Below are 13,142 nucleotides of genomic sequence, written 5' to 3'. Positions count from 1 at the left end.
GCAGATGCGGGAGTACCTACACCTGCTGGGAAATAAGGTTGAATGGATGAGCGGCGACCATGGGGTCATGCAATGCTTGGTCAAATTAAAGCAGGGGTTGCTCACGCCCAGTAAGAACTTGATACAGCCAATGCTCACTAGCTTTTATGCACCTGAATAAAGTTTTGCTTCACCGAATGCATTGTATTTTGTCTTCCTCACAATTGTGGCGTAATTAAAGCTTGACTGCTTCAGCTTTTCTCAATCGGTCACTTATATCGAATTACCGCTTATAACGAATTTTTTCGCCGACCTGCTGACTTTGTTATAACGAGAGACTACTGTATCCATGTTTGTATTTATGTATATTTGTTTGTATCTAACCATTTTCCTGCCTGCCTGCATCACTGGGTAGTCAGTGGTCGAATGTGTAGCACATCAGGCTGCTGTGCTGAAGTAGCAGGGTTTGAAACAAACCATCAAACCAACTTGGGTCACTGAGTATGTGGCAATGAGTACACATGTGCCGCTCTTGATCAAGCCTCTTTCTCGGTGACATGGGTCACTCACTGTACATGTGGAACTGGGTAGGTACCACTGTTCGAAGAAACTTTGATGCCAACTTGGAGGACTGGGTATGTGCTACTCGGTCTATGCTGGGTCTCCAGTGAATCTCCTTGATGCCAACTTGGGTCACTGGGTAAGTGCCAGTAGGTGTGTGCCACGCATCAATGAACATTTTTAACGCTAACTTGGGTCACTAGGAAATGTGTTGATGCAGCGGAGTCTATGTGATGATAAGGAGTTGTACGAGTTCTGTGTCATTTTCAGCGGGCAGTAATGGTTTGGGCATCTAAAAGATAATTGTTTAATCTTTCAATAATACATCCACTCGTATTTCATACATTAAAGGTTGCATGAAGGCTTGTCTGTATCTGAACTATTTGAAACTGTACCTTTCTTGGGATCTAAAATTTTTGTTGCAGTTGGCCTTTTACTCATCTGGGAACAAAACCTAGCTTTGGCAAAGGCAGAGAACTATACCTCTGTAGAATGTTACCTGCAGATAAAAGTCATGCCCGCAAATATTCCACACAGCTGCTGTGCAGCCAGCAGGAGCTCCGGGCAGCTGATGAGCGGTTGCGTCAGCGATCACAAGAAGTGCTAGAAGCACGAAGCCGAGCAGCTGAGCTTGAGAAAGCGCTGTCCGAGGGTGGTGAGCAAGCTCGTGCTCGTGACCTGGAAAGGGACAAAACGGCTCTCGAAGCAGAAGTAGACTGTCTCAAGCAAGATGCATTGCAGGTCAGTTTGTAGCCACCTTTAATAGATGCTTGTTGAAATGAATTGTTGTGCCACTCGTAAGGAATGCATGTTAACAGACAATTCGTTAATACAGTATGCAGGCAGACAACACAAGATGCAGAGCCAACTTACGTAATCGACTGTAAAGACATAGTGTCATCTTGCAAGTTGCTGGTCACTGCCATATGTGTATCATCTCTGCCTGCACTTCTTGCATTAAGCACTTGCAAGCTCTGTCTTGGCATTTAGCAAAGGAATAGCTGGCAAAAATGAATCCTTGGCACAAAAAATGTTTTCAATTTTAATTTTTAGTCCGGAGAATACAGTGAAATTTTTGGGTCAGTCCTGTGCTGGAATGCTATAGCCAGAGTAGCTGTTGCTTGCCAGCAGGGCGAGTACTCTGCAAGTGTCCACTAAATGGACTGTCCATTTCAACATGCACTGAATGTATAGGGCTTAAGAGTTGGTGGTGATGATTGGTGCCAGCCCTAATGGCTTCGAGCTCTATCCATCAAGTGCACGCTGAATTGGACAGTCCAGGACACTTGCAGAATGCCCCCCCACTCCCCTGTAGTGGAGGCAACAATCCAGCTGTTCCTCTGTGCCTTTAGCACCTGATACTTCATGCCCTTCATGCAATTTGCAATACAATAATGTGTACCAGGTCTATAGCCCTAATTTTAGGCATTGTGCACATAGAGTTTCAGCATAGGCTCCTGCAGGGAGCCAGGTTTGCAGATCTGTTTTCGAGGTTCCGTTCGTGCTGCCATTCGTCAAGCATTGTCCGATTGATTTCAAAGTTTCAAATACAAAAAAGCCAGGTGAACAACTTCACTGCTCTTGCTGTGCTGGTTTCAGCTCTGCTGGGAGCACTAACACTTGTAGTACCATTTATTGAATTAGCTTGCAGCATTTTAGATACATAGAATCATTGCCAGTGTTGTCCAAAACTAGAACTGCACCAGTTCATTGCATTGCTTTGAGGTAACCAGGGTGTCGGAACGAAATGTTTTTTTGTTCTGGTTTTAGTTTCGTTTCCCTGAAAAAGTTCCATTTCGGTTCTGCTCCGGAACGAAAAATAAACTGATCCCTAACATTTCATAACAGTTTTGCTTCGCATGCAAACATCTTTTATGGAAAGTAACGATAAAAACAGTATTTATTTTTATCAGTGATTTGGGAATAATTTTCCCAATATTTATTTTTATCAATATCTTTCTCAAATATTTTTCTCTCAATTTATTTGTCTATGTGCACGGTCCTCGTTTTGCGCGTGGTTTGATACGGTAGCGTAAATGTGATGCAGCTGATGATGAGGGCTTGCATCTCTGTGTCTTTGTGTCTCGTCCTCGGTGAGGCCATCCTTGCTTCACACTATTTGGGCTATTATGAATTATGAATTCTGAGATCATGCTCAGTGCCTTGAGTCAAGGCACTGAGCATGATCTCAGAAGCAGCATGTCGTCGAATGTACTCGCTGAAGTACGAGACTAGTGTTCCGATAAAAAGAACTTAAACGAACGATAAAATTTCGGTAACAAAGCGTTGTACCCGTAGAAAACAAAACGATAAGCTCTTCAATGTGCAAGCCCTGGGTTTTGCTACGATACCGATCTGCTAGTTCACTGAGCGGCAGATATGATTAGTGGAGCGCCCAATTGGTTATTGCTCACAGTATCCCTGCCTGAGATATGTGCTAATTCTAACGTTGCCTGACGTCGGTTGTTTCAGACTGCCGACTATCCCCTTGAACTGAAAACTAATAAAAAATATTTACCTTTCACTTTACAACAAATTAATAAATAACACTTCGGATCTGCTTTCATTCCGGTCAGAAATAGTCTTCTTTTTCGTTTTTGTTTTCGTTCTGTTCTGACACACTGGAGGTAACGTATACCAGTGTTTCTCTATATTGTACTCTACCTCTTGGGCAGTGTAATTTAGTGCAGAAGTGGCCATTGCAATCATCGTTCCTCAAAATTATTTAACATTTAATTACAGTCTTTGCTTGTTCTGTTGAAAATAAATTATAGAACAGCAGCAAGGAAATATGACTTGCAAAAACTGGTGCAAAGGGCAGTCGAGTCATGTATTGGCAGGTAAAGACACCACTGCTGCAGAGACATGTTATGCAGTTCTTTATCATCAAACTTATATTCAAACACTTTTTTTCAAGGAGGTCAATTTGATGTGTGCAATCAGTGTTATGCAATCCTCACTATAATATCAGCGATGAGTAATAAAATGCTGAAGGTTGTTTCGTGACTTGTTAGCCTGGATCCTGTAAGCACGAGGAGTGGCTCTCCCTTACAAATAAGGATCGCAAGGTGGTGTACCTTCGCGTAACTCTGCTCCACATGGGAGCAAACAGTAAGTGCACAGAGCCGGTTGGGCCACCTGTTGACAGAGTGCATTCAATGTGGTGGTCGTGTCGATTAAGAATTGGTATATTCAGTAAGAGTATTGGTGCAGATATTTCCTATCAGAAAGACATACTTTGTGTGTAAATTTCCAGCGCATACTTGCTGCATCTGGATGCTGCAATGTCTTTCTTGTATGTTTACCTTTTTGTTTTTTGTATGTGTTGTGAGATGTATATGTAATTGGGCTTGTTTGGGCATTTTATTTTCGCTATGTCAAAACTACTGGGCAGGTAAACATAATAACAAGTACACATAACATGAGCAAACATGGACAAGATGAACCTGGACTACCAAGTAATTTTAATGATAGCTTCTTGCCAGAATGCCTTGTGTGCTCCGACTGAAGTTAAGAACAGATGTTGTTGCACTTACATATCAATATCCGACACACCAATCTGGGAAGGATATCTCCAAACTAAATGGTCGGGCCGAAGTTCTTACGTCAACAAAAGAGGGAGGGCATTTGTACTGCTTCCATTCTGCTTGTTGCACTATGTGAACAGATGGGGATTTTTAAAACGAAGCTTTCTTTGTGAACCCTCCCGAACTTTCCTGACTGTGGCTGCTGGGTGGGAATACCTGGCATGCAGGGCAGCACTACCATCTTTACTGCCCTTGCAGGTGTCCAGGCTGCTGGCCTAGTTTTCTACAGAATTACTCAGTCATAAAATGAATAATGTCAGCTTACGTCATCACAACAAATATACACCATCAAGAGCACACCTCCTTTAATGAAGCAAACGTTTCTATCCTTACTTTCCTTCAGTTAGGGGTTTGGCGCATCTACTTGATCAGTCTTTTGGCGAGTGAAGTATACCTGTTGCACTATCTCCAGGATCGGCCGGCTATAGTTGGCACGCCGACCCTGGATACATTGCATTAGCAAAGGGAGCCAATCCCGGCGACAGAATAATGTGCTGTCACGTGGTGGGGGTCTCCACGTCTTGCTGTCTTCACTGGCAGGCAGGTAATCGCTATGGTGCAAAATGCTGTGCAGAATATTATCGGTTGCATGGCATGTATTTAACTCTTTACAAAAGCTCCGCTTCTCAGATTAGAACATGTCGGTTGGGTTGGCCCCCCTTTTTTTATTGTCTCAATTTTTTTTTCTACTTTTCTACATGACTGTCCTTTATGGTTCTGAGGATATTAAAAACTCTGGTACTTCAACTTTGCTCCATGCTTTATAGAAACATTAACAGAGGTATTGTTTCATTTGCTTAAGTATATCAACAGCTCATTATTATTGTGGAGCCACAAGGCTAGGGACATGTACCTGGAAAATGTAGGAAGCACCATGTGAAAAATTGAGTTGGAAAATCTGTGCTTGTGCAGCTTGCTTCCAACACATTTACGGGCTCCTGAGAAGGTGACAGCACAGCTTAGCAACTGAGATGACAATGCAGGGGCATTTCTCACTGTTTAGAACTTTAAACTATGAGCAAGCTTGGAACTCTTGTTTATGTGTTACGGAGTCTATGTGTATATACTCATGGTTGGTTTCCACATTGACATGTGGCAATGTGTACTTGACATTAAAGGGGCATTAAAGAGAGGGCAAAGTTAAGCTGGATTGCTAAATTATACTTCTGCAATACCAAAAAAATCTGTCTTACTGTGAGCAGAGACTTTATGATAGGGAAAAAATGCTAAAACAGAAGATGCGTGGCGATGCCACCTTGCAGTTTTATTTACAAGCTCCTCATGACATTAAGGATTTTAAAATTTGTTGCCAAAACTAATTCATTGTTTGCAAATAAACAAGGACTATGTTTATTTCTAAAAGAACCGTTGGCTCAAACAAGCGAGTTTCAAGAATGTCTTCTGCACAAAATTCCTTAATAATATGAGCTCATGCAAAAATGCATGAATAATTTGAATTCTGTGATGTCACTCTTGCATGCCAATGAAGGAGTGTGACATGAAATTCAAAGAAAACTCTGACCTTCGTTTTCATGACCAGTGATGAAATATTTATTGCTAGATTAATAGAAACAAAGAATCTTGGAAGTATACTTTACCCATCTGAAGTTGATCTTCGTGTTGCTTTTGAGTTGAGTAACTCAAGCTTGAGTAATGGACTGTCTGGCCATAGCTTGTTGAAGTTGTGGAGCACTCAGCATACTAATTCTGAATTAAGTCTATTGTGCAGCACACTTGTTTTGTTTTGTACTCCATGTCCAGAATGCTACCCGCATCAGCCAGCTGGAGTGCGAGCTGGGAGGCCTGACTGACAAGCATGATGGCCTCAAGCACACATATGATGTCTACAGATCCAAGGTGTGTCATCCTTGAGGTGGCTTCTTGTCAGTAAAGGAAAAACTGTTACTTAGTAGCTGTTCTTGTGAAGCCTCTCTTAAGCGCAAGAGTTCTGAGCTGGGCTAGGTCCACATGGTCATGTCTGTTTCACTTATTTGGTCGTCTGCACTGTTTCGGCATAATCATCATCATCATCTTCATCAGCCTAGTTATGCCCACTGCAGGGCAAAGGCCTCTCCCATACTTCTCCAACTTACCCCGGTCATGTACTAATTGTGGCCATGTTGTCCCTGCAAACTTCTTAATGTCATCCGCCCACCTAACTTTCAAGATTCCGGTACACTCGAGGTCATGAGGCATTGCGTATACAGGGTGGCCAGTTTCTCTAGAACAATCTGTCCACCATCCTTCAACAAATCTGCTGTTACCTGGTCCTCCCCGGCTGCCTTCCCCCTTTGCATAGCTCCCAAGGCTTTCTTTACTTCTTCTGGCGTTACTTATGGGATTTCGAATTCCCCTAGACTATTCCCTCTTCCATTATCGTTGTAGGTGCCACTGGTACTGTATAAATCTCTGTAGAACTCCTCAGCCACTTGAACTATCTCATCCATATTAGTAATGATATTGCCGGCTTTGTCTCTTAACGCATACATCTGATTCTTGCCAATTCCTAGTTTCTTCTTCACTGCTTTTAGGCTTCCTCCATTCCTGAGAGCATGTTCAATTCTATCCATATTATACTTCCTTATGTCAGCTGCCTTACGCTTGTTGATTAACTTCCAAAGTTCTGCCAGTTCTCTTCTAGCTGTAAGGTTTGAGGCTTTCATACATTGGCATTTTTTGATCAGATCTTTCGGCTCCTGCGATAGCTTATTGGTATCCTGTCTAACGGAGTTACCACCGACTTCTATTACACACTCCTTAATGATGCTGACAACATTGTCGTTCATTGCTTCAACACTAAGGTCCTTTTCCTGAGTTAAAGCTGAATACCTGTTCTGTAGCTTGATCTGGAATTTCTCTAATTTTCCTCTACTGCTAACTCATTGATCGGCTTCTTACGTACCGGTTTCTTCCATTCCCTCCTCAGGTCTAGGCTAATTCGAGTTCTTACCATTCTATAGTCACTGCAGCGCACCTTGCCTAGCCTGTCCACATCTTGTATGATGCCAGGGTTAACGCAGAGTATGAAGTCTATTTCATTTCTAGTCTCGCTGTTTGGGCTGCTCCACATCTACTTTCGGCTATCCCGCTTGCGGAAGACTGTATTCATTATCCGCATATTATTCTGCTCCGCAAAGTCTACTAATAGCTCTTCCCTGCTATTCCTAGTGCCTATGCCATATTCCCCCACTGCCTTGTCTCCAGCCTGCTTCTTGCCTACCTTGGCATTGAAGTCGCCCATTGCCCAGTTCGGCATTATGAACTGTGTTAAACATGAATGCTGTTCTGGTCATTGGCTTATCAAGACCTTATAACCTTTTGCATGCCACTTTGTATGGATAAACCTCCAATATCTTCCTGTTCGTGTTTGTATGAAGCCAGCAGATATGATGCCAAGGAATGCATAGAGGAAACTAACTGCGTTTCTTGAGTGAAAGGTCAAAATAATAAGGAAAAGGGAAATTAAAGTGGAAGAAAAGGCAACATTACCAGTGCCGCTCATGGCTATGGTGGTGGATGTTTTACATCTGCAGCCATGGTGCTGGCTATAGTCCCAGAGCTATGTTCAGTGTACATACACCACAGATACCCTTGCAAAAGTTAGAGTATCCCCGAAAGTTGTCATCCAAGAATATGACCCCTGTTCCAGTGTAATGATCTTTCATGTCTACTTTCCATTTGACTTGTTGATGTTGTCAGGAAACCATCAAAACGGCTACTTTGCAGCACATTGTCACGTGGCCCCACTGAAACAAAGAAGCGTGTGCTGCACACACACTCTAGGAAATTATGTAGTTCCTTTGTAGCTCATGCAGACATTGAGAGAAGATGTGGCAATGATTTGACAGTAACCAGTGAACAAGCTGCTCAGAAGTAAAAAGCATGCACCCTGGAAACTTTGAAGCGCAATAAAGGAATGAATTGTCTGGATGTTGTTTCCAAAGAAACTCATTGTTTTTGAATGGCAAATTTATAAACATATGCCAATAGGATTTACTAGCAAAAATTCATGTTAATCTTTTGCCACATTGTTGTTACCCTTCATACCTCCTTTACCAAGTACACATTACATTTCGAACAGGAAAAATCTAATAAGTGCACCGCCCCGCATGGGCGTCTGCATCAGCAGGCGTTTGGTGTGTTGCGACACCACGTATCCGAACACACGAGGGTTGAACCCTCCTGCGTGTAGCCGTGCGCGGCTTAGCCATATCCGGGGAAAAGGGGATCCTGGGGGTTGAGCCGATGCCAGGTGTTCGGACCTTTAAGGCCCCCCGGCGGAGGCAACACACCTCTTTGGCCTCTGCTCGAATCCCGACCACGGCGGCCGCATTTCGATGGGGGCGAAATGCGAAAACACCCGTGTACTTAGATTTAAGTGCACGTTAAAGAACCCCAGGTGGTCGAAATTTCCGGAGTCCTCCACTACGGCGTGCCTCATAATCAGAAAGTGGTTTTGGCATGTAAAGCCCCATAATTTTTTTCTTTGGCCTCTGCTTCATGTAGACGGCACCCCCGGGCTGACCCACCCGGGGAAAATCGGCAGTCGCCTCTTCCTGTCTCTACCTCCTCAAAGCTTCGTGTTTATCTCTCACTTTTTGATCTTTCCTGTCTTCTTTTCTCTTCCTTTTACTTCCTTTCTCCACGGCGGGAAGGGTTAACCTTGTGTGGCTATGCTACCTTGAGTACACCATATTTGGTTATAGTGACTGCGTACGGCTGGCGTCGTGCAGGCTTGAACACAAGCTCTGCTGCGACCCCTCGTTGGGCTCTGTGGTTGGCGGTCGGCACTGTTGCCGAACATACACATTTTCTTATGGCAGCTCAAGCCTCTGTTGTTTATGATCAGTGTCTGAAAAGATACCGCACCAAAGTACGATTCCAGTTCTGTTTTCAAAGCAATGCTCCATCATTTCCCAAGTTCTATGTACTGCACAGCGAAAACAACGTACCAGTCAGAAAGCTCTCTCCATTCCTAGTGGCCAAGTGTCTAAAAGAAAAAATCGGACCTACATACAAAGCCTCAAAAATGTCTAGCAGGGACCTCCTCCTAGAACTAAATGACAAAGATCAAGCGCAAAAGCTCACAGAACTTACCAGTATTGGTAGCGCAACAGTGACAATTTCACTGCACAGAACACTAAATACAAGCAGGGGTGTGATATCAGAGGAAGACTTTATTGGTTTGAGCAACGAAGAACTGCTGGAAGGCTTCTAGGAACAAGATGTTACCAAAGTCCAAAGAATTGTCATCCATAAGAACGACCAAGAAATCGCCCACAAAACATGTTATACTTACCTTCGGAATAAGTGTAATGCCTACCTCGCTGGATGCAGGTTATGTAAAGGTAAATGTTAGACCATATATCCCGAACCCAAGACGATGTTTCAAATGCCAAAGGTTCGGACATGCTTCGCATGCATGTCGAGGGCGAACAACTTGTGTTAAATGCAGCTCCAATGACCATCACACTGACAATTGCACCTCTTCCCCACTTTGTGTTAACTGCAAGGGAGATCATCCAGCTTATTCGCAGTCCTGCCCTTGCCGGAAAAAAGAAAAAGAAGTAATTGCTTTAACTGTCAAAGAAAAAATCTCGTTTGTTGAAGCCAGAAAGCGACTGTCGTACCTTTCGCGAAGAAGTTACGCCGATGTGACGAAGGTGGGGGCATTGTCACAGAGGCCTGAGGAGTCCTGCGAGCCCACGCACAGTGGTCCCGTAGTGACGCCGCCCGCCCCCGTGGTGGAAGCAGCCAGTCCCTACAGACACCAGTCCCGCAGGGCCCTAAGATCAAGCGAACCCCAAGGCCCGAGACACGTGTCTCGGCGCCACTCTCAGTCCTCCAGCGCCTCGGAGAGAGCAGTGGAGGTGGAAACAAAAACCCCGGTGTCATCGACACCGAAGGACAAGCGCTCTCTTGAGTGCGGTAAGAGGGACAAAATCCCAATAACCACCCAAAATAAGAAGGCGATAACCTAAGGGTTATCGCTCTGTTGTATCTGCCTTCTTCAGATCCATGTCACCTAACATCTTTCTTATCTACCATTCACTCGTTAATATGATTTTTTACCTTTCAATTTTATAATGGCTTTTATGATTCATTGAAATTGTAGAGGTCTCTTACATAACTTAGGTGACATAAAAGACCTGTTATTTAACTGCTCTCCCCCGGCATTATGCTTACAGGAAACAAACCTAGGTGAAAAACACAAAAATATTTTAAAAGGTTCAGGGTGTCTACCGACCGGGAAAACCGGGAATAGTCTGGAAATACTCAGGGAAAACTCAGGGAACTTGTGCTTCTAGCTATCAGGGAAAATTACCTGTAACTTTAGTGAAAGGGAACGAAAGTCGTGTTAATGCTGGCTCCAGTAACAGAGGAGTCGCAAAGAATCGTCATTGACGAGGTGTTATCGGCACGATATATTGCCAGAGTAGTTAACGACCGATTTTCCAGACGCCCGTTTTTTCAGACATGCCCGATAATTCGCACGACTTTGCGGCGCCACCACGTACTCCATATAGCCAATGTATATTGCCCTGACTGCAGGTCTGAAATGGCATTAATCAAAGCCACCACCGACTCCATGTTGATTATCACGCCGCCTCGAACCGGCACTCTCGCACGCTGATCCGCTGGCAGCCGTAGCCCTACCGCGGCAACGCTAAGCCTAGCTGCTTCTACGTTCGCTATTAAGCTTCTTGCCGTGCGGTGCTGTGTTTTTCATTGAAAGAATTTAGCTGTCAGTAATGGCACCAACTCCGCCTTTGTAATCCTCGCGATTGGCTTCGAAGCTCGCAGAGCACAGCGCAGTGCGTAATGCCAGTCACCGAAAGTTAGTTTCGCCTCAGTACAGTAACGCAAGGCGGTGAAGCATAACAAGGGTGGGAAGGGGCAATTGTCACGGGACACAGTATGTATTCCTTAATTATACACGCGTGCACCCCCGTCTCATGTCAAAGTGCGAGCACCGATATGCCTAATAAGTGTACTGACATGCTTTAAGAGTTTTTTCGGACTTGCTTGTGGCAATTTTAGCCCTTAAGGGCCGTTAAAGACATGCATTCATTTTTTTTTTCGGACAGCCAGATTTTTCGGATGTTTTTGCGGCCCCTAGCGAGTCGGAAAAATGGGACGTTGACTGTACAACTGACCAAGAGGGTGCTTCAAATGATTCATGGGGTGAAAGGGTGGCAGAAGGAGGATGAGAACCGAAAGGACCGACACACTAAGGAATTAACGGGAAAGTAAAAGTGCCGCCGCCTTTTTGAAGGAGCTTGAGCTCAAAAAACAGTGTTAGCTGATGCCGAGATGCAAGTGTCCCTCATCGAAACCAGAATAAACTGTTTAAAGCAGTGAAACCCAACACTGAGATTTTGTGTACGGGCTGAGAGTATGTCTGGACAGTTGAGGTTGACTTCCCAGCTGGCGAGAGAGAATCTTAATTGTGACAAAGTTCAGGCCTCATACCGATGAGCTTGCTATCAGTTGATAAAAATATCTCATATTCAAAATATTTACTCATGTATGCATATCCTTTTCATTCGTATTTGAAAATGTTCGACTCAATTTGGAATGGGTTTTACCATTTTTTTCGCTGTGAATTTTACTAACACCTTCCTTCTGTTTTGTTTTTAAATAAAATAGATATTACTTCTTACTATTCAAAGTGGATTGACATTTTTTTTTTTGTTTCAACATGCTTACTAGAGAGTGACAGCATCGGGCAACATGGTGTCAGCCTGTGTTGACATAAAACAAAGTTCTGGCTCATTCAGGGAATTTTGCAAAAATGCTCAGGGAAAACCTGGAAAAATCAGGGAATTTGGAAATGTGAACTTGGTAGACATCCTGAAGGTTTCACTGTTGTATGGCGAGACCGTACACAGACGAATCGGCTTTCAGGTGGTGTAGCCATTGTTCTGCAGGGTGGTATTGCAGCTAGAGAAGTTCCTATTAACAGTCAGATAGAAGCTGTTGATGTCACCGTTTTAGCTCATAAAACTGTCACCATTTGTTCAGTATATATTCCACCGCGTTCACCTTTTACCGTAAGAGATCTAGAGTTGATTTTATACCAGCTACCTGAACCATTTTTAATAGGTGGTGATTTGAATTCACATAACACGTTATGGGGCAGTAGAACTACTGACACCAGGGGTCAAACGCTTGAAGATTTTATCCTAACAAATGACATATGCCTTTTAAACACTGGTGCGGCAACTTACTACTTCCCAAGCACAGGAGCTATGAGTTGCCTAGATCTTGCACTGTGCTCTGCATCTCTCTTTGGTGATTTTCAATGGAGTGTTATTGACAACCCCTATGGTAGTGACCATATGCCTGCTATTATTAAAAGAACATCTCCTTTTCCTACCATACCTTTAAGACCACCCCGTTGGAAACTCCGTCTAGCAGACTGGCCTCTCTTTACTGAGGAGGCCACTCTGGATAACATAACAGACAAGCTAACCATAGACGAAATGAATGATAAGATTACCACCTGCATACTCGCTGCAGCAGAGCAGACAATCCCACAATCCTCTGGCTTCTTAAGAAAAAACCTGAAACCCTGGTGGACGAAGGAATGTATGCAAACAAAAAAACTACAAAACAAAGCGTGAGGTATTTTTCGGCGATACCAGAGTCCTTCCATGTTTTTCTGGTCACGAAACTCCGCCGTCACGCTATGGAAGAGGTTCATATACTGCCCAAAGGTGCCGCGACGCGGCGCCACTGTGCCCCAGAGGGCATCGTTCGCGTACCGAAACGCGTGCGCATTGCGAGGCGAGCTGAGTGATCGGGTGCGTTCTGTGCATGTGCTGCGCAATTTTTCGAGCTCTGGGCTGTTTAGTTGAAGTAGCGGGGTGGGACAACGATGTTGAACATGTGTTGCAAGTAACAGCTGAAGAAGTAGAATGGTGGTATCTCTAACAAGCCATTTAAAAAAAGAAATGCTGTATTTGTGATGCGGCTACTTGTGTTCGTTTGAGAGTTGTTTTGCCATGTGTT

At 44.0% G+C, this 13,142-nt stretch overlaps 2 protein-coding genes across 9 annotated transcripts in view; both read left to right on the top strand.

The window, feature by feature from the left end:
- The window catches only part of RpL35 (Ribosomal protein L35), a 343,229-nt gene that overhangs the window by 114,757 nt on the left and 215,330 nt on the right, over window positions 1–13,142 (top strand). The window lies entirely within an intron of this gene.
- Window positions 1–13,142, top strand: part of LOC139052370 (golgin subfamily A member 1-like) — a 231,397-nt gene that overhangs the window by 47,439 nt on the left and 170,816 nt on the right. For 7 of the 8 annotated variants that reach the window (XR_011509873.1, XM_070529459.1, XM_070529458.1 and 4 more), the window contains 2 exons: window positions 1,078–1,281; window positions 5,889–5,984. Coding sequence is in view for 7 of the 8 variants with exons in the window: in XM_070529459.1 (XP_070385560.1) it covers window positions 1,078–1,281; window positions 5,889–5,984 (300 nt within the window). In the remaining variant the exon portion in view is untranslated. The remainder of the gene's footprint in view (window positions 1–1,077; window positions 1,282–5,888; window positions 5,985–13,142) is intronic. The other variant, XM_070529462.1, reaches the window with a different exon arrangement.

The sequence above is a fragment of the Dermacentor albipictus genome, unplaced genomic scaffold, assembly GCF_038994185.2.
Source record: "Dermacentor albipictus isolate Rhodes 1998 colony unplaced genomic scaffold, USDA_Dalb.pri_finalv2 scaffold_22, whole genome shotgun sequence".
NCBI lineage: Eukaryota > Metazoa > Arthropoda > Arachnida > Ixodida > Ixodidae > Dermacentor > Dermacentor albipictus.
The sequence above is the reverse complement of the archived record's forward strand: the minus strand, read 5'-3'. Positions and strand labels throughout refer to the sequence as shown.